This window comes from Elephantulus edwardii, unplaced genomic scaffold (genome assembly GCF_000299155.1).
Source record: "Elephantulus edwardii isolate Elephantulus edwardi_28Jun2011 unplaced genomic scaffold, EleEdw1.0 scaffold00003, whole genome shotgun sequence".
NCBI lineage: Eukaryota > Metazoa > Chordata > Mammalia > Macroscelidea > Macroscelididae > Elephantulus > Elephantulus edwardii.
This window is the reverse complement of record NW_006399753.1, coordinates 9118409-9139867: the sequence shown is the minus strand read 5'-3', so window position 1 is coordinate 9139867 and position 21459 is coordinate 9118409. Positions and strand designations below refer to the sequence as shown.

General features: G+C 44.2%; 1 protein-coding gene across 1 annotated transcript; it reads right to left on the bottom strand.

Annotated features, from left to right (window-relative positions):
* Positions 1 to 1280: 1280 nt before the first annotated feature.
* Positions 1281 to 19252, bottom strand: TMEM71 (transmembrane protein 71). The gene is made up of 5 exons (XM_006879278.1): positions 19213 to 19252; positions 17901 to 17961; positions 13271 to 13483; positions 10740 to 10912; positions 1281 to 1360 (listed from the first exon to the last, which is right to left on the bottom strand). The coding sequence occupies exons 1-5, from the start codon at positions 19250 to 19252 to the stop codon at positions 1281 to 1283; spliced, it is 567 nt and encodes a 188-aa protein (XP_006879340.1).
* Between the last annotated feature and the right edge of the window lie 2207 nt (positions 19253 to 21459).

Here is a 21459-nt window from a genome sequence, read left to right as displayed (position 1 = left end):
ACCCTCACAAACTCTGCTGCTCAAGCCCATTGGTCAGCCACTGTGTCAACCCATCTTATTGAGGGTCTTCCTCTTGTTTGTTGAACCTCTACTTTTATGTCGAAGCTCTAGTGGCTTATTGGTAAGGAGTTGTGCTGTGAATGCAAAAGTGGTTGTTGCTGTTATGTGCCGTCAAGTCACTTGTAACTCATAGTGATCCTATGTCTAAGAACTCTGAACTCTGCTCTGCCCTGTGCCAACTTTACTGTCTCTGACACATCTACCCTTATTACCCTAGTCACTGAATCAATCCCTCTCATCTATGCTCTCCCTCTCTTTCTCTGTCCCTCCACCCTTGCAAGCATGATGTCCCTCTCCAAGGACTGATCCTCCCTTACAACATGCCAAAAATGTGTTGGACAAAGCCTCAGAATTCTTGCCTCCAACGAGCAGCCTGGCTTCACCCTCTCTAGGATGAACCTGTTTGTTCTCCTGGTAGTCCATGGTATATTCAACACTCTTCTCCAGCACCACAGCTCAAAGGCATCAATTCTCTTTCTATCATCTCTAGTCATTGTACAGCTATCTGACACAAAGCAAGCAATTGTGAAGACTATGATCTGGATCAGGTGCCTCTTAGTCTCCAGACCGATGTCGTTGCTCGTCAGTACTCTGGAGAGGTCTCTGACAGCCGACTTTCCCAATGCAATTCATCTCTTGATTTCCTGACTGCTGGTATCAAGAGTGTTGATTGTGGAGACAAGCAAACTAAAACTGCTAACAATCTCAATTACTTCATCATCCATGGGCCCAGCAGAGGGAATCCTTGTTTTCTTGATGTTGAGCTTCACTCCATATTGAAGGCTGCAGTCCTTGATCTTCTGCAGCAAGTGCTTCAGAGCCTCTTCAGTTTCAGAATGCAAAGGCAAGCAATTCTAATCTTCTAGCTGTTCTACCGAAGACAGATGGGCAATCACTTCATATGCAATTTATAACCTTTGAAAAGCCACTGGAGGGTCAGCTGTGAGTCAGTTCAACTTGATGCCACATAACAACAACTACTTGGTAGGGACTTCAAGTTCTCTAGCAGAGATTTCACGTGTCCTTGAACTTCAGGGAGGGCTTTCAAGCTGCCTCTGTAACAAGGAGTCTCTTGATGTTTTAAACCAAGAGAATTACATACAATTATCAACTTTGACACAGATGCTCTGTGAGACAAAGTGGAATAAGACAGAAAATTCATCAACTGATTTTAGCTGCTTCAATCTTTGAGTAACCTCCGCAGGAGAGCCAGATCAGAGTTACCTTGCACATACAGAAAAGATGCAGCATGCAGCCAAGACGATGACTTGAAAAGAGACTTCTTGTAGTAGGCTGGTTTCTAATAGGAAAAACAAAATCAAATTAATTTGAAACCATCACTGATTATATCTCGGAACAACAAAATTAGACTAAAACTTCTAGGAATATGTGTCATCTCATTTGTCAAGGATTGGATCTGTTAACCAGCTTGACTCATCATGTAGTGGCATCCTGGAGACTGGCAATGCAAACTAAACGCAATTACAACTGAGTGCATACAGAATGATGTTACCACAAAAACACAGCTTTCCATGTCAACGGAGAATGAAGGAAGAGATTACAAGTTCAACTGAACATTCAACCATCCTTCCCAACCATGTCATCTTCTTGGTCTCCCCAGGATCCACTTGGAATTTGGAAACCCTGTCCTCATGGAGCAGGTCTGACTTGGAAAATTGCAAAGGTTACGAGAAAGGAATTGACTAGTGGAATCAGGTAAAGGCAAAAGTTGCATTTGCTTGGACAAGTTGTCCACAGATGTATTTTCCTCCAGTTACCTTTGACTTAGTACCTATTATGATTTCAAGAGCTTTGTAGTGCAATGGATTACGCATTAGATTGTTACTCAGAAGGCCATTGGTTCAAATCCACCAACGACTCTGTGGGAGAAAGTGATGCACCAGGCAAGGGCAAAGCTGCAGTGAGGGAATGTCCTGCTCCGCCTTGTCTCAGATTTGCCCCAGAGAAGGCCTGTTTATCTTTTGGATTTCCGGAGCATGGCATCAAAGGAGGTTTTTTTTTTTTTTTTTAAATTTAGAAGTATGTTGGGGACACAATGAAGGGTAAAGAATAGACTAAGAAATAGCTGTATACTTAATAAGCTAGCAAGTAGAAGTTACGTTGCTAATTGTAAGGTCAGTGGTTCAATTCCACTAACTGTCCCTTGGGAGGAAGATAGTCGCCCCCCGTAAAGATTGTTATTATCCGGGCTGTTGAGTCCACTACACTCATAGTGACCTCTGAATGAGGGACACATGGAAACCTTGCCTCCACTGAGCTGTGAGATTCCAACCTCAGGAATCTCCCGGGCGGTTACCTGGAGTTGTCAACTGTGGGGCTGGGAGGTTTTCTGCTCCTACAATTCAGCTTTCTCAGAGCTAACATTCTGGAGCATTCCTTCAGAACTTCAGGTGCGTTCACAGTACAGATACAGCCTTTGATCCCTCTGAGGTCATGCTCCCAGGGCAGGGGCCACCTCAGTGAATGTGGCAGTGAGCGTTGGGGTGACCCAGGGTCCCCACCGGGCACAGGCTATCCTCCATTCCCGAACATTCGAGAGTCATCCCTCAGTCATCCTCAGGCCTAGGAAGGAAGAATTTCTGGAATCAGACAAAGATTAAGGAAGCAAGCCTGTGAACTCACTTGAAGGGTCCAAGCTGTTCCCATGGAAATGTTCAGATGCTGTCAGCTGGGCCCGGAGAGCTGAGTCCCGGGATAGTCGTCTGCGTGTCCCAGAGGGAAGTCGGCTGGGAGAAGGGGGACACAGTACATCTGCACTCGACTCCTCTGACACCCCGGGTCCTGCCAGGCAGCAGTCAGAGCCCTCTCCTGGAGAAGCACAAGAGGTCCGTGTGTTAGTGTGTGTGTGTGTGTACATGCGCTCTATATTTACATCTACATCTATGTATATATCTACATCTTTATCTATGTCTATGTCTATATCTATGTATATACCTAGGTATATATCTATGTATATATCTCTATCTCTATTTCTGTCTATCCACATATGAGTGACATAAGAGTGACGCTCTCCAGGGGTTTTTCAGAAGCAGTAAATAGCACAATAGATCACCATCTTTCTCCCACAGAGCAGATGGGGGATTTGAAGTGCGTGCGTTAGGTTGACAACACAACTCCCAGGCCACCAGAGCTTCCTTATGAATATACATTGTTGTTGTGTACTGTTGAGTTGGAACTGACCATAGCTGACCCTCTGATGGGTTTTCAGAGGCAGTTAATGACATGAGAGGAGTTTTTTCATCCTCCTTTTGCGGAGCAGCTGGTGGATTTGAACCCTGTGCCTTAAGGATTGCAGTGTGAACAATAATGCCAGCATCCAGTCCATGGAAACTCAGAACTCTGAGCATGGGCTGTCACTGGAGCTGCTCTGAGGAGTGAGACAGGACATTCAGAAGCCATAGTAACCGAAGGCCTGTGGTTTAGCAACCTCTTAGGGACAGACTAGGATTTTGGTCCCCAAACAATCACGGCTCTGGAACTGAGTCCCTGCAGACAGAAGGAATTAATGAGAAGCTGTCCGCCACTCCATGGAACAGGCAGGTGGAACATCACTGATGGTGAAGGACCTGGCGGGGAGGGGGGTGGGATGGGGTGGGGTGGGAATGTCTCCCTCCAGATTTTTAATGCGGTTTTGCCGTCAACATGCACACTATTTTTTTTAGGCAGTGCAAACCAAAGCAAAGTGGGAGTTCTTCTGGATAGACTAGCAGGAATGTAGGCTCTTCAGAGAAAGAGAAAAGGCCAGAGAAGAAACAGGCTGGAAGGGAGCATGAGTGGGCTCCTGAGCTAGTGTTCTAGAAGCTTGGAGGAAGCAGGCCAGCGTGGGAGAACCTCAGAGATGACCTCAGGGACATTGTCCACCCCCGACAGTTCATTAGACTCACGGGGAGCCCCTGCAGGTCAGAGAAACACTGCCTCCCTGTGTGTTTGTTGACTAATTTATCTTCAGGCGCTTGGGGAGCCCCGTTGGTCAGAGGAGCACTGAGACGCCTGGGTGTTCAGTGACTGATTAACCCAGATGATCACCAGGCCTTTCTTCCTGTGCTTCTAGGTAGACTTCTAAATAAAAGCTTGGCCGTGAGCCCATTAAGCCTGGATTGCTAAGAAAGTATCAAATCATGGAGGACCTTATGGGTCACATGAAGATTTATCCCATGGGAACTTGGGAGCCATTAAAAAAATTAGCACAAGTGTCATGAGGTGAGATTTGCACGCTTTTGTGCTCACTCAGCAGAGGAAAATGTGACAGTCCAGGAACTGTGACTGTGGAACACCTAGAGATCTTCAGGGTCCTGGTCCTTAACTTGGGGACAGGTGGGGTAGTATTGCCCTCTGGGGATTGTAGGAGATGTGGGGGTGGGGGAATTCCTGCCTTGCATAACTCAGGGAGAAGGGATGTGACCAGCATCTGCTGAGCAGAGATGAGTCAGGACACTTTTCATCATCCTCTCCTGCCCAGGATCTCCACTCCCCACACAGAAATGTGGGAGCATTAACAGTGTTGAGGCTGAGAAGGCCTGTCACAGGGAGCGGAGATGGCATGTTTACAGTCTGGATCGTGAGAGCGTCTGTGACAGCCCGGCTGAGTGCTTCCACGCAGGGAGCACCTGGCTGTGTTTCCTGCTGGCTCTCACTCCTGTCAAAACACACCACTCTCTGACTCCCTAGGACAGGTCTTAATTCAGCTTGGATGATTCCTATACATCTGCCCTCGACGATATGCAGGGGAGTTCTGGTGGTCTTGTGCTAAAGTGTCGTGCTGTGAACCTAAAGGTGCGTGGTTTGAATCCCTGAGTTGAACAACGGAGAAAGGTGGACCATCTCTGCACCCACCTCTCTGCACTTTAGAGCCCCTGGAAGCCTGCTGGAGGGGCCGGTCATGAGTTGGTTCTAACTTGATGGCACGTTACAACATATAACATGCAGGAACCCTGGTGTCACAGTCTAGTGTGTGGCTGCAAACATAATCTTCTTCAAGATCACAGCCTCAGAAGCCCCAGGGGAAACATCTACTCTGGCGGTCACACCCACCAGTTGTTTGCCTGAAGAACAGTGCAGAGCACTGTCGTTTCATAAACATCACAGCCTTGGAACCCCCTTGAGAGAACTTCTACCCTTATAGGGCCGCTACAAGTGGGAATCCAATCCACTCAATGGCTGAGAGTGTGGATAGAATGTGTAGTTTTCACTACTCCTTATTGTGCAGTTGTCTTTGTCACAGGTCGTAAACCCCTCCCCACTACCCCTTCCCTTTGCCCTCCCTCCTCCCCAGGATAAAGGCTACCTCGTTTGTCCAATGCACCAGCAGCCAGTGCCCAAGGGTTAGCATTAGATAAGATAGGTCTATAAAAGAAGAGTTCCAGTGGGGGAAGAGGCAGGGAAGTTAAACAGACAGCGCTGAAGCAATGGGAGGCTAAAGAAGGCCCAGTAGCATCGTGGATAAAGCAGGTGACTTCTAACTAGAAGGTCAGCAGTTCCAACCCACGAAACTACCCCAAGCAAGAAAAATGAGGCACTCTTCTCTCGTAAAGATCTACTGTCTCAGAAACCATATTGGGTAGCTGAAATCTTCCCTACGGAGTCACAAAGAGCCAAAATTAAGTTGGCAGCAGTGGCTGTGGTATGGAACATTAATCTGAGCCTGAGGCTTCAAGCAATAACAGCCTCTGGAGCCAGCTGAGGGGCTGACTCTCAGGGGCTGGCTGCCCTCCCACTCAGCCTGGGTTCATAGCCAATTAGCTGGGCTTCTGGGACCAGGGAATCCCTGCCAACCCCGCGGCTTCCCTCCCACCATCCCACCCACGGCTTGCAGCCACTTAACAGAACAGTTTGTGGAAGCATCTCTGCTGGTTGCCATGGAGAAAGGAAGCAGCAGAGGATGAAAGATGCAGACCAGGCAGGAAGGACCATATACCACAGTGAGATCCTGCAATCAAGGAAGAGACTAGATGGTCACATGAAAGCACATGTGCGGGAGGCTGGGCCCTTCCTGCCGTCTGCCCAGTCTTTGGGGTCATGTGGGCAAGATTGACAAATGTAACAACAGCCCGTTGCTGCCCCCAAGGCCTTGCTGATGGATGTATACGTAGTCTAGCCACTGACAGCTGGATGAAGCGAAGTTTTAACCCTGTGGGGAATGTTGGAAATGTTACACCCAACTTTCACAAGGAAGAGAAAGCATTAAACAGAAACAGAAGGTGTTTCACATTAAAAAAAAACACAATGATTTAAAAAGGATTTTTAAAAAGGAGTTTTCCATGTCTGAAAAGACAGGATTTGCTCTGAATTCACATGCTGGAATCGCAAAGGCACACGATTCAAATCCACCAGGTGCCCCACAGAAGAAGGATGAGCAGTCACCTCCCCTGTGATTTATTGCCACTGAAAACCCACGAGAGGGTCACCTAGGGCTCAGTGCAGAGTCGAATGGACCCCACAACAACAGCCTTAACAGAGGGAGCTCTGGCGTCCTTGTGGTTGTCAGCTCAAAGACACGTGATTAACAGCCATCAGACATTCAGAGGGAGAAAGATGGGCGATCTATTCCCAGCAGTTCACGGCCTCTGAAAACCTGCTGGAGGGTCAACAACGACAGCAACCACCCTTAACAGAGGCCACTCTGGCGTCATAGCCCCTAGGGAGGGAAGCTGCACATGAAAGGCCACACCTGGCAGTTTGAACCCCTGTGCTTCTCTGTGGAAGGAACAAAGGCAGCCTCTGGAAACCTGCTAGGCCAGCTTTGTGTCCTTTCTGACTCCACAGCAATGACTCACTGAATGGTAACAAGACATGAAAGGACCACAAGCCTTTGAGCAAACAGTCCTGCTGGTTTTAGGTGCCATTGAGTGGAGTACAACTCAGCAACTCCATGAACAATAGATGGGAATCCTGTCCTGTGCTGTTTTCTTCATGTCTGACACGCTTGAGCCAGTTGCTGCAGTTGCTGTGTCAATCCCTCTTGTCGAGGGTCTTCCTCTCTTTTGTTGATGCTCCACTTTTCTTCGCATGGTGTCCCTCTCCCAAGGAATGACCTATCCTAACAACATACCCAGAGGATGTAAGGCAAAGCTTCACCATCTTGGTCTCCAAGGAGCAATCTTGGCTGCATTTCTTCAAGAAATATGTGTTTGTTCTCTTGGCAGTCCATGAGATATTTGGGATATTTAGTACTTTTCTCCAACACTATACATCAAAGCCTCAATTCTCCTTCTGTCAGCCTGACTCATCGTCCAACCTTCAGATGTATAGCAAATGAATGAAAAGTTTATGGCCTGAATCAGGCATCCTAGTAGTGTTATATTTGAAGATAGGGATTTTATTCAGGGTCTGCTGATTTTTTTTTTGTTGTTGTTGCTGCATACCATTGAATTAGGACCATGCTAGCTAACCTTTTGCATCACCAAGGAACTCAAAATGTTATTTAAGAAAGAAAATTCCATTTCTTTCCAGCATGTTTCCCTAGATTCTCATATAAAAAGAGCATTAGATTGTTGCTACAGAGGAAAGCCTTGTACACACACAGATGCTGCCATCAAAGGTGTTTCTGGAAGTCACAGGAGCTCTAGAGAAAATAGTAGACCTCCAGCTCGGTGACTTGTGTGAAGCCATCCTGTGTTCTCTCAAGGGGCAGATGCAGAGCGGGAACACCTATCCAGCGTCCCCACTGCCTGCACGAGGGGAAGACATGGCCTTTCCAGCAGGACTTGGGGGCGGTGGAAACATTTCCTGGATTGCAGTGCGGGGGTCTGAGGAGCTGCAAACGTCATGCCTACAGAATGAAAGGCCACTAATGAGCAAAGGTGGCCCAACACAGCTGCGGAGAGGGTGAGCTGGGGACAAACGAAACAGGCAAAAAATGTGTCCTTTTTCCTCTGAAAAACACAGCAAGAGAAAATCAGGGCTATAAGCTCTGATTGCGTCCATTGCACAGAGAGAAAACAGCAACACGATTTAATTGTGAATTCTTCTCTGGTTTTCTGGCTAGGCGACGTTTTCAGAGGGGGAAAATAAGAAATTGCTGATAAAAGTCACGGGACTTTGGGTAAATGTGGAAAACAAGTCTGAGGGAAGATTTGATTACATTTGACAGCAGGGACGTGAGGTTTCAAAGCGCGGCGTGCACCCGGTTGGGTAATTGCTGATTTGGGAGGGGGTTGACTTGTTATATTTAGAAGACATTTAGAAGCCATGAGAATTTTAACAAGAGACCTCATGCTGGTGCCGTACTGCTGTGGTCTTTTGGTGTTAAGACTATTTGGACAAATTCTGAAGAAGAAACTATGGAAAAACTGGCTACTAAATCCCAAACATGAGAAAAATTGTCTTCTAGAACAATGATTCCAAGCTGAAGTCAAGCAAGTATCCTTTTTATCCCTGAACCATTTGCTCTGGTCATTTAATATAATTAAATGGTCGTTTCAAACCATTTCAAATTGGATGTTTGCTCTAAAGGAAATGTTCTGTCGACAGCTTAGGTAACCCAAAAAGAAAGTAAGAGTGAAAATAGAAATACAGTGGAAGTGAGCCTGTATTTCATTGGTACCAAATATAGGCGTCATGACGGGGAGCAGATAGTCAGTGCACCCAGCTGCAAAGCGAAAGTTCAGAAGACTGAGTCTACTCAGAGATGACTCGGAAGCAAGTCCCAGCTTTTGATTTCCAAAGAATCAGCCGCTGAGGACCCTACAGCTCTGCCCTGGCCCGCATGGGGCTGCTGCATGTAAGTCAGGATCAACTCTTAACTCTTGTGGCAGAAATCGCTTTGTTACGACAAGACAGGGAATAGTGAGTGGCAGAATCTGAAAGATCAGAGGTTCCAAGCTTGGGACTTAGATCCAAGTTGCAGTCGGAGCCCACTGTGAAAGTGACTTGTTGTTGTTGTTGTTAAGTGCCGTCGAGTCACAGGCGACTCATAGTGACCCTGTGAATGAAAGTCCTGGACACCTCCTGTATAACTTTCATCCTTTCTCCAGGTTCATAGCATTTTCAGAGGCAAGCTATTGTGGAAGTGGATGCCACTCTTGCTTCCAAGCTTGTTTTAATCAGGGAGCTTTACCAAACACTGTGACTTAAGTTAAGTGACTTAACGTGACTAATTTCAATTTCCTCATTTTTAAACAAAGAGCTTTTTAAAAAAAGAAATGTCATATTGAATAAATACATACTCTTCAGCTGTAAATATTAACAGGAAGAGAGTGCTTCCTTTTTCTGCCACAGGAAAGCTGGCGAGTTTGAACTGTTGGCTTTCCTGTTCACAAGCCAGTGCCTAACCTAGGACGTTAGCAGGTCCAGGAGTCCCACCCACCCCCTGCTGAGGAGTTGACTAGGACTCGCGATGACTGGGATTCTGAGGCTGTAGATATGTAACAGCAGGGACTGTTTTTCTCTTACAGAGGAGCTGGTGGATTCAAACCACCAAGTTTTTGGTTTGTAGTCCACCATGACCATCCACCACCACCAGTTCAAGGACTAGCACACAATAAGTTATGCAACCAGCTGGGTCTTAAACCTGATACTTTGACTTTGGTGCCTTTTATTTACCGAAATCCCATGCAGAGAAGACCCATTAGAGACGTGTGGATAGTCTCTAATCTTCACATCCTGTAGAGAGGCTCACTGCTCACCTCATCACTGTGCCTCTGTGGTGGTTCAAACCCACCAGCCGCTCTGAGGAGGACGGACAATCTCCTCTCGCACAACTCATCCTTGATGACCCCTTGGAGGGTCAGCTGTGAGTCAGTTCCTACTGGATGTCAAGGAGTTTTGAGCATTTGAGCTGCCATTGAACACTGAGTTTGGGGGCGCTAATGAGAAGGTCAGCTGTGGGAACCCACCAGCTGCTGAGAGAAGGAAAGATGATGCCATGTCTTCTCATAAAGACACGGAACCCCACTGCACAGTTGTCATGACAGAGAACTCACGACCTACGAACCGGTTCCTCAGTAACTGATTGAGAAAACAAAACTGTTCTTTTATCCATTCGGTCATTGCACTTTAAGTTAGGTTCTTGTGAATGAACGCCAAGGCTACTTGTGCACATGGCTCGTGTGTGTCCTTGCCACCCATGATGCTCAAGGCCTGTGCCGGGGCGGCTTTGAAAACATGGTTCATCCTCCTTATCAAAATGATTACCTCCTCTGAGTCTTTCATGGGCAGAAGAGCGATGCTGATGAGACTTGGTCTCATTTACTTTCAACGTGTTCCAGGAGGGCCTAGTTCTTAGAGAAAGGCGCTCTTGGGGTCTAGTGGGCGTGAGTTACACTGCCAACCCAAAGACACGTGTTTTTCAATCTACTAGCTGCTCCAAGGGAGAAACATAGAGGAAGACCCCTCTCACACGATTTACAGCCTCTGAAAACAGACTTGAAGATTGGCTTTGAGTTGGTTCCAACTCGATGGCACATGACAACAACCGTTGTTGGAGAAAAACAGCAAAAGGAAAAACAAGCTTCAGGAAGATGGACTGACTCAGGGGCCGTGACAATGTGCTCAGATTCAGCAAAGACTGTGGCAAGGCATAGCTCCTGGTGGTTCTGTCGTAGCTGGGGCTGCTTTCAGTGGGAACCAACTCAGTGTGGCTGGCTACGAGCAAGACCAAACAGTAGCCTCTAGTCCTTTGCAAATGGCATTTCACTGTGACCAAGGGGAGGTGAGCTCACCTTCTGCACTGCAATGGTCAGTGTCCAGCCTTCGGAGCCCCTCCAGCCAGGTGTCTTCACTTAGGAAGGAATCATTCTCACCAAAGATACTGCCACGTAGCCAGGACTCAGAGGCACCAAGATTGAAGAGAGAGGAAAGGGAACGACAGCTCCTCCTTTTCCTCCGAAATATTCTGGAGAAACATGAAGGGAGTATGGTGAAAACTGAGCAGCAGGGACCTCTGTCCCAAACAAGAGAATGATGCCAGTGCTTTGACGTGCAGACTCCAACTACACGGCCCAGGTCCCTGGAGCTCATTCCATTCCTCCACCTCAATAATCCTATAAGAGTTTCCCCGATTTCTGCTGTGTGTCAGGTGTTGGCTTAGGGCCAAGGATAGGATACCGAGCTTAAAGACAATGTTTGGTGCACAAGACATCCCAACTGAGGATGGGGGCAGAACAAGAATGAAACCAATCCAATTCACAGTTAATAGAAAACAACAAAAAGCCAGTTATCCTCAAGTAAGTCCTGACTCATGGTACCAGATGAACTAGAGAGAACTGTGCCTCAAAGGGGTTATTTGGAAGTAAAAGGCCAGGCTTATCTTCCAAGGTACCTCTGGGTGGATTTGAACTACCACCTTTTCCATAAGCAGCAAATGCATTGTCTGAGGACTCCTGCTGTTGCTTGTTGTTGTGTGTCATTGAGTCATCTGCAACTCGTAGGAGCCTGTGAGTGACAGGTCTGGACCCTGTCCTGTCCTGAGCCATCCTAACCATCTCTGGACCCATTGCTACTGCCACCATGCCAGTTCATCTTATTGTGTTTCTTCCTTTCTTACCTTGACCTTTCCAAGCATATGGTACTTCAAGGACTGGCCCCTCTGAACAACACGTCCAATGAACGTGCAACAGAGCTGTACCGTCTCTGCCTCCAAAGAGCACTCTGGTTTCACCTTTTCCAGGAGAGACCTGTTTGTTTTCTTGGCAGTCCATGGGATAATCAATACTCTTCTCCACTAACATAACTAAAAGGCATCATTTTTTTTCTGTCATCCTTAGTCATTGTCCCACTTTTAGATACATAGCAAGCAATTGAGATGATCACAGCTTAGATCAGGCGTATCTTAGTCTTCAAGCTGACATCATTACTCTTCAGTATTCTGGTGAGGTCCTTGACAGCTGATTTTTACAATCTGCTGTTGTTTACAGAGAGCTTATTCTGTGTCAGGTATTTTTATGACCTCTTTCTGTATATTAAAGAACATTGTCTTTAGAACAGCTCTATGCAGTAGTTACTATTAATATTCCAGTCTTCAAATGAGGAAACTTGAGTCACAGTAAGATTTAAATCACTCGCCTGAAGCCATAACACTAGTGAGTGACATAGCCTGGATGCAGCCTCAGGCAGCCTGGCTCCAGAGTCTCTGCTCTTGCTCACTGTACAGTAAAAGGACAGGAAATCTGAAACCATGAAGTATAAAGGCTGCTGTAAGAAGTACAGAGTTGGCATCACTACATGGGAACCAAGGAAGGATTCCTGGTTCATAAAGCTCTGAGGTTCATAAAGCGATCTAAAGATCAAGGAGGCACCATACGGAGTCATGCTAGGAAAACAGGATGGAAAGGGGGATGGGGGGAAGGGGGAACTTGTGTTCTTCATGTGGGACATGAAAGAACTGGGATTTGAAGTTACAGGGATAGGAGAACACTGAGGCTGATGAAGGAGGAAAGAGTAGATTGTGGAGAATGGTAATGTATGTCAGAAGGTTTCAGAGAACGATGGATCAATGATTATAGCTGAAGTAGTGATACTGGAAAAATACCCTCATTCCAAATGTGAGCATATTCTGAAAAATATGAATATAAGGAGCGGTAGTGTTCAACCTGGCTTATCTGGCCCTTACATTCATTTTCCCCACCCCCACTGTTTAATCTTTGTTGCTACTACTGGTTTGTTTGTTTGTTTGTTTGTTTGTTTGTTTGTTTCAGTTTCTGCATTCTCTGTCTGGTACTTTCTACTCCCAATATTCCACCCTTCCCATCATGCTCAGCATTCCCTTCCTAACAGCTCACCTTCCCCTACAGAATAAAGCTCAAACAGCTCAGTTAAGAGCCCGCCCCTGCATCCAGTCCCTCTCTGTGCTGAGTTTCTCTTACCACTCCCTTCCCACGCCAAGTTGTATCCCTGTCAAATGATTTTCCAGTCTCCAAATGGGATGAGGGTCTCTCAGGACCCTAAGTTTGTTCCTTCTCTCAGACTTTTCCTTCTCCCTTCTATTTTAATGAGAGTTTTACATCTAATAAAACTAAAACAAACCCCATCATTTTTATTCTCCGCCATAAAATTCCTGCTCTATGTGCGGATACTGATCTCTATACCTGTAGCGTTTATTTAGTTTTGTTTACAGTGTACCTGTCTTTAACCTTTACTAGCTTTTTTATTTCTGAACTTAAGAACAGTAACAATGTCTTTACGATTGACTAATCAGAAGAAGACATAATGAGTGCGTTAGGTTTTAAGTTGCTTTGAAATGTCTCCTACTTACCTCACCAAGTTCTCCTTGTATATAACGCTGGTCTGTGATGGGCTCAGAGTGATGTTGCCATCTTGGTCACAGAGGAAGCTGTCTTCTGTCCAAATGTAGTAGCCATTGGTGAGAAGCCTGGGACTTCGACGACAGGTCGTGGGGGGACCTGTCAGGGGATCTATGGAGCAGCATTCAAAAGAACTGTCACCATCGAGGAAATCACAGGCAAAGCTAAAGAGGCAAGAAGGGAAACAATTTCAATGTCCATCCCGCAGTGCCAAGAAAAACAAGCTCTCACACACCTGGTCACCTAGGTTCCTTTAAAAACTTTTAGGGAACTGCATCCTGGCCCATCCTCACCCTTCTGCCCCCAACCCTCACCTCCTTGTACCCCCAATATGTTTTTCCCAATAAAAAAAACAACAAAACTTTTAGGGAACATCAGTCTTAATCTTTTGGGCTTCATCTCTTCACCTGGGAGGTGAGCGAACCTATAGGAGGGTGGATGCTTCTTTCTGTTTTAAAGTTTGATGGAAATGGTACGGATGCTCACTTTCTTCTCTACATAATGGACCTAAAACCCTGACAGTAGCAGCTTTTCAGAGGTAGGACAATTGCAGGACAGGCTTAGGGGGAGCCTGGGACTGGACGATGCCTTCCATTTCCTTTCCTTTGAAGGGCTTTCTAATGTCAGTCCTTAGTCCTGATCACAGAAACAGAGCAATAGTGTAGTGTTGCACCCACCAGATGTGTATGACCTTCATGGTCAGTGTTCACTGAAGTGATTGTATTGGTCTTTCCGCTTTCCCTCTCTGCACTTGCCTCAATGGTTGGACAAGTACCGTCTGTGATGCCCTAGCTAGAGTCCTCTTGTTGTTAGTTGGGTACATCTGTATGTTTAGGGACTAGTCATGAATATATGACTGAAAGCTACCAAAATTATGGAGGTATTCTGGAAATGTTAGGATCTTTTGAAATGGGGATTGGCAGAAACATGACAGTAACAACTACAGAGCCATGCTGCAGATAGGAATCAATGATTTCCTTGAGTGAAATTGCTTGGTTTTTCTCCTCTCATCTCTTACAAAATATTTTTTATGCTAAACTTTAAATCTTAACAGACCTCATTGTATTTAGCTCTGTGTTGTGTATGTGTGCCTACCTTCATAATTACTCTATACATTTCTGGAAGGCAGGTACTGTGTACTTAATAGATGTTTAGTACATAAATAAATTCAGTCTTAGTTGCTGAAAGAAATAACCAGACAGGCTATGGAAAGCTAGTCTTTAAAAAACATTTTCTTTCTGACTATATTGGAAGTCTTAGGGAGGTTTCATGACAATCAATCAATCTCACTAACAATAGCTCTCATGCCTTTTTAACTTAGTGTTTTCAAAGAGCTTCTAAAGACATTTATTCCATTTAATTGCACAAGGTTGAGAGCATACACTTCCAGAGATCCACACAAAACCCCGTTTGCTCCTGAGCTGATTCTGACGCCAAGCAACCCCATATGTGTTTAGTCATACCTTCTCAAGCCAAGCATGTGCACTAATTTTACCTTAGAAAAATAGCTTATACAATACAGGTTAGCAACAAGGGTTTTGCCTCTAGAGAGAACGAGGCTTACTTAGTCTGAATGCTTGTTAACGATTTATCCTCCTCAAGGTTTAGTTTTCTTTGAGAATCATAACGACAAGCACACAAACCAGTATCACGGTTACCACAAAGACCAAGTGCCACCCTTCACAGGAGGTACACAGCTGCATGAGGTCATTGACCAAGTGCTGGAAGTGCAGTCTCCTGGATGCTATTTGAAGGAGCTCATCACTCCCTGCCCTTGGAATTTGGGAAATCCAGATAACGACCATATTCGACTGCACTTTCAATCGCTTTACATCTTGATGTTATTCACAGTGTTCTATATGGGGTCTTCATGTTGTCACTTCAAGTCACTGATGGTGATATTGAAGGTACAAGGTCAGACGTGAGACTCGAAAGGCACTGAAGGATATCCTTTCCAGATACAGACTGACTCACTGTGCTGGTACATTCTAGCTACAATGACCCTTTGTATGAGAAACCTGACTCTCCAGGATAATAGGTTAATTTTTCAAAATCTCACGTAGTATGAGTGGGAAAGTTGAAGTGAAAATGTCACCTTTTTTCTCCTAGTATTTTTTTCCCCTTTTGCATTATTTTGCCTCCCTAAGAATTAAAGATGAAACTATAATGTGCTGGGCATTTAAGTGCTTGAACTACATCTGGACAATGTTCTGAACTTGGATTTCTACCTGGCTACCAATTACTGAGGTCTTAGTATTTAACAACAGGCAGCTGCAGAGCCCTAGGCTTCCGTATCTTTTCTTTCTAAAGCTTTCACGGTGACGTCCCCTCTCCTGATGGTGAATGAGGTGGAAACATTCTTCCAACGTTGGAACAAGAGCAGAAGTTGCTGGATATTGGTGTATGTTCTACTGTGAATATTCTCAACAACAGATAGAACAAAGTATATTACTTAGGAATGTGTTTCTTCTCCAACAATTCAAATATTTTAAACATTAACAAATAATAACTCATTGCCATTGAGTTGGGACTGACTCATAACTGACCCTTCCCTGAGTTTCCAAGGTTATAAATCGTTCACTTAGGAGGAGGCTGCCTATCTTTCTCCCACAGGGGTACTGGTAGATTTGAATCCCCAGAGAGGCATGGTCTTTGATTTAGCAGCATATCTCCCTTCAGAGAGGCCATCAGAGCACCCTAATATTCTAAACAGACAATCCAATTATCTATAGATCTTTTTCATCTTCAGTTATGCATCCATCACTCTTCATTGAATTGATTCTGAACTGAATTGAGTAGAACTGCCCCTCTGGGTTCTCAGCTCTATACTCTTCACGGAAGCTGACTGCCACTCTTTGTTATATGGGGGTTTGAACTGCTGACCTTTCAGTTAGCAGACAAATATTTAACCACTGTGCCAACATGGCTTCTTTCAACATCCCTGTTTTTGTTATTATAGTTGTTATGTACCGTTGAGTCAGAACTGACTCGTGGCTCAACTCCCAGTGGTCTTTCAGAGTCTATGAATCTGATAGGAGGAGATTGCCCATCCTTCTCCACAGAGCAGCTGGTGGATTTGAACTATGTGCCTTTGAGTTAGCAGTGCAACTGCTTACCCACTAGACCCCCAAAGCTCCCTTTAACACTTGGTTCTTTTTAGCAGATTTCTTCCAAGTGGTTTACAGTGATCCAGCCTCTCACAAGACTCCAGAAAATGCCTCAAGTGCCAAAAAGAACAATCTTTTCTTTCCTGTGAAGCTCCTAGAGAGATCTTAAAAAATTACTAGAGGGAACACTCCACAAGGTGGCAACAAAATAATGGTCTCTGTAGGAACAGACAACATTGGTGGTTGGTTTTTTTAAAAAAAAATTTAGTATGGGTTGATTGGATATTGTAAATATTAATCACATTAATCAGTGGTAATTGGAGTTATACAACAAAGTCTATTAATTATTGTGTGAAGAAACAATGTAATTTTTAAACCTTCACTCAAATAAACAAAGAAAACAGTAATTCATGCAGTAAGATCTTATAAAATATTTCTCCTTTATTTTGCCTCTCCACGTGGTATTGAATTTCTGATACTTTTTTTAAAGGCCATGCATAGTTAATAGATGCACCCAAGTAGGGAGATATTTAAACTGACATAATTTATTATAAATTTACTATGGGCCCAGTCTAATGCTTTACTCTTTAAGTTTCCTAAACTTCCCTGGGAACTAAATATAACCACTTTCATGGCAGAGTAGGAAAAAGAAGCAGGAGATGAGATGCAGAAGGGAAAACAACTTGGCTATTTTACAGAGCTGGCAAGTGGCAGAGCGAAGATTTGAACATTAATCTGATGCTAAAACCTGTACTCTTCTCACTGTGTGTCTGTTTATCTCTGGCTGATTCAACTGAGAATAGCTGAAGGTCTAGAATTTACAGAGAGAGTTAACAGCAATACACAATCCCTTCCTCTATCGCATATTTCCCAGAATGCCAAGGGGGAATCAACTAATGCTTCTACTTATTTCCCAGAATGCTAAGGGAGAAATTAACTATTGCTTCCACATATTTCCCAGAATGCTAAGGGGGAATCAACGAATGCTTCCATCAGAAGTAAAAGACAAATAGAAAAGAAGAAAGGAAAAGACACTTGACAGTTTTAAACACTAAACTTGAGCACAATGGAAGACTCTACAGGTTTAAATGGAACATTTAGTTTCACGTGCGAATTAGTTTAGAATAATCCTATTATTCTGGAAAAAAAAGCACATTTAAAGGAACATCAGTTAAATAAAAAGTAAGCATACATCAGTATTTGATAGTCTCTGCACTCATCAAACAATTCATTTATTTGTACAGCACATACACACACACACACACACACACACACACACACACACACACAAGCATTCTCAATGCTAGGTCAAGGAAGTTTTCATTTTCTATGTGCATGAGACGGGAAAATATATGGCCATTGGAAAAAAGATGGATCACTAAAAATAAGATTATTTTTTCATACTGGATTGTAGTAAATAAGACACACGGGAGGAGAATTTGAACAACTTTTCCTGGGAAAGTCCCATGGGTACCTTGGGAAAATGCGTGATGGTGAAAGCTGTCCAGTATGTTCTCTCTCCAATGCAGGGGAACCTGCCGAGTAAATGGGAGAGATGGAGAAAAACGTCACAACTTTGCAGATGATCCTACATGGTGTGGCATACAAAAAAGGGGGTTCAGACTGGGGGTCCAGGCTCACCAGAAAGACCTCAAATCCAGTCACCCTTCCATGAATCAATACCAACCAACTGGTCACTGGGCCTCACTAAGAGCAGGGAAGGAGCTAGAGGCATGTGTCTCGTGCTCCTACCCACCGATTTCACCCCTCTCGGGGGATCTTTACTGAGTGTGGGCTGAAGTAATAATAACTCATTAGCATCAAACTGAGTTCACGAAAATGAGGAAGAAAACATGCTATGTGACGCTGTGGGGATCCAAAATAAATGACAGAATGTGTTGGTTATTTCAGCTCAGTCAGTAATTTGAAGACTTCAATGGTCTACCCCGCGCCTTCTTCATTAGTGCATTTCTGAGCATTTCCATTGTGAAATAATGAACAGGAGACATTGAAGGGAAACTTAGAAAAGGATACAAGAAATTATTTTTCAGTGTATGTAGCCGGTGAATATTCTTAATTAAAAAAAAATAAAACAAGAACCCCCATTCATTCACCCTAGTTTAACTAAAGGCATGCCAACAAAGTTCAGTCGTACAAGGTTGCAATTAATTATTATTCTAAACTCGAAAGTAGAATTTCATAACACACAGTGACAGCGCCAATACTCCTAACAGGCTGGGTGAAACCTGATTGCATTGCTGAACATTGGCGGCTAAGACAAAGAAAAGAATTTAGACTTTCAGATTGGGCAGCTGATCTGTGAAGAGGAAATTGTGGGTGTACGAGGGAGGGTTAGAAGTAGGGTTTTGAGAGAAAAATAACAAGAGGAAGGAAGAAATTTAAAACACTGCCATTTTAACAACACCCTTATTTTTTTTTTTTTTGCAAGCAGCTATCAAAATCATTCAGTACTTTTTTATAGATAGGCAGTTTTGCATCTTAATAGTAGCTGATAAACAATCTCCTTTCATATTTATGCACAGGCATCTAAAAAAAGGGATGTGGGGGGGTTTTTTTCCTACTAAAAGGAAAAAAAAATACCACATTTCTCTCAAGGAAAGAAATGAAATCAAAATCATTGCCAAAGTGTACACTGGCATTTAAGAAGCACAAGCTCCTGACAGATGGTTAATGGTCTGACTATCAGCAAAATCAAAGCGAGGAAATTGCTAAAAGGAGTCTAATCGTTCAGAAGATAATTGTGCATCACAGTCTCCTACGTTGACTTGCTACTGGTGTTGACATCAGCTGAGATATTCGGTACATGTTGAGAAGGCCGCTTGTTCAAATTCACAGATTTTCTGCAAAAGACATGAAAAAAGGTGGATCAAAAATAGAAAAATGAAGCCAAAACAGATGGCACGTACTAACCACACCAAAGTCAGACTGGCTTGCCGGAATAATGTAGAGACGGAGAGCTGAAGGCAGGAAGGATTAAAGAACTGCCCCTGGAGTTCTATTTGCCTCTGACGTTTGTTTGCATTTTGTCTTCCATTGTTGCGCTCAGTGAGCTTAAACACTCTTTTCCTTTAAATATTATTGTTATTGTTAGGCTAAGCCCAGTTGATTTCAGGGCATGGCAACCCCATGTGGCAGAGCAGAACTGTCCCGTGGAACTTTCTAGACCACAGAACATCTTGACCCGAGCAGATCCCGGGCCTTTCTTCCATGCGTTAGGACCATCACTTCTTCCTTTGAATAAGGATGTGATTTCTGGTGGCCTAGTGGTAAGGAGTTGTGCTGCCAACCCAAAGGCAGGGGTCTCAAATCCACCAGCTGCTCTGTGGGAGAAAGATAGGTAATCTTCTCCAACGAAATGGTCTGCTTCTGACAATCCACTGGAGGGTCAGCTCTGGGTCAGTTCCAATTTGCCAGCATACAACAACAACAAACCTTACAAAGGCTGATTTTCAAAATGAAACATAAGTGAGCAATCTAACTGAGAAATGTGACTGGTTCTAGAGGTGTCCTCAACATAAAGACATTTACACTGTAATCCGCTAACACAAGAGAAGTATCATTACCAAGCTTTTCTCATTACTTGAGGATTGGCGTCTGTCATTACCCAACAACTCAAACTGCTGACAGGTGCCACCAGGGGACACTCATTCCTAAACAGCAAGAGCACCCAGGCCCTAAAAATAGGATTCCACTGGGCAGATTTCAAAACACAGTTTCCGTGAACATATAGTTTCCTTCTTAATTTCAAATTAAACACATGTCAAAATATCAAAGTATGTATACAGTGATTGCTTACCGTTCATAATAGAGACCTACTTTCTGTTGATGATTAAACCCTGTAGATACTGCTGTCCTGAGAGCTTGCTAAGGTTGACATGAATTCTTTTCTGATTCAGGACCTCTACACTCATTTTTAGAAACCATGGTAATGGTTTTTGTGGCTATAACATAATAAATCACTTCAACAGCTCCAAACTGATTGTTCAAAAATAACCTAAAACTTGATGACAAATATAAAATTCAGCTTATAAGCACTTTCACAGAAGTCAGAGAACTTTCTAGCATTCTTGAAGCATGTCTAAATCAGTGCGCCCATTCATAAAATTAATTTCTTTGCAACACCACTATGATAGTTTGTGACTTGTCCTTTAAACCTTTGATTAATCAATACAATATGAATATTCCTATCCCAAACTATTCCTTTTTGTTCTCCCCAGTTACTGAAGTTTAATGGTAAATTGAAAGCAGAAGGCTAGACCTTAATGCCTACAGCTTACAAATACTTACAGAAGTAGAGGCAGAGTTTTGCAAGTTAATGAAGAGTTAGTAATACTGAAAAAAGATGTAAGTTACAACTCAACCCTTTCCAAGAAACAGACCCTATCTACCAGTTTTATCAAAGCAACGGATTTGCTCTGAAAAATGCTTTGTCCAGTCATGTTCCCTTCCAAGTGAGCCCTGATTCTTTTTCCAATTGAGAAAAGACAGGATAATTACAGATACGTAAGCTCCCAGCAGTCAACAGTCAGCCGAATCCAGGACTTTGTGGTTCCTCCTCCTGAAGGAGTGTCAGAACGTCAACAGGTGCAGAGGCTCTGACTAAGGGAAGAGCCGTGGTCTCCTCCTAAGATTCCAGCAAACAGGGCCTTGCAAGCTTTTTTGCAGAGAAAAATTGTTTTGTCTCCAGCTGTCTCTTGTTCTCTGGCTGCTTCCAAGAATAGAAGAGGGTGTCGTTCTTGGGAAAGTCAGTTCTGTAACCCCTCTTGTTTTCTTTCAAAATCAGCTTTCGTAACGCGAGACAGAGAGGCTGAGTGAGGTCATACTTCCTGCCTGGCTCACATCAGAGGCACTCGTGCTGAGGACTGGAGATAAGTCTCCTGGACCAGTCAGAGGGGACGGACTTCCAGGCCCCGAGCCAGGCCAGCTGGGAATACTCAGCAGCTTTAGGGATGCGTTTCTGAGCTAACCTGGCACCCTCCTGGCCGTACTCAATTATTAATTCTTAGTGTGCT

Coding starts and splice junctions, on each gene's coding strand:
- TMEM71 (XM_006879278.1), bottom strand. CDS start 19,252: ATGTACCGAATATCTCAGCTGATGTCAACACCAGTAGCAA. Junction 13,484..17,900: donor CCATCACGCATTTTCCCAAG/GTACCCATGGGA, acceptor TTGCCTCTTTAG/CTTTGCCTGTGATTTCCTCG. Junction 1,361..10,739: donor TGACCATTGCAGTGCAGAAG/GTGAGCTCACCT, acceptor TTTTCCTATTAG/AAACCAGCCTACTACAAGAA.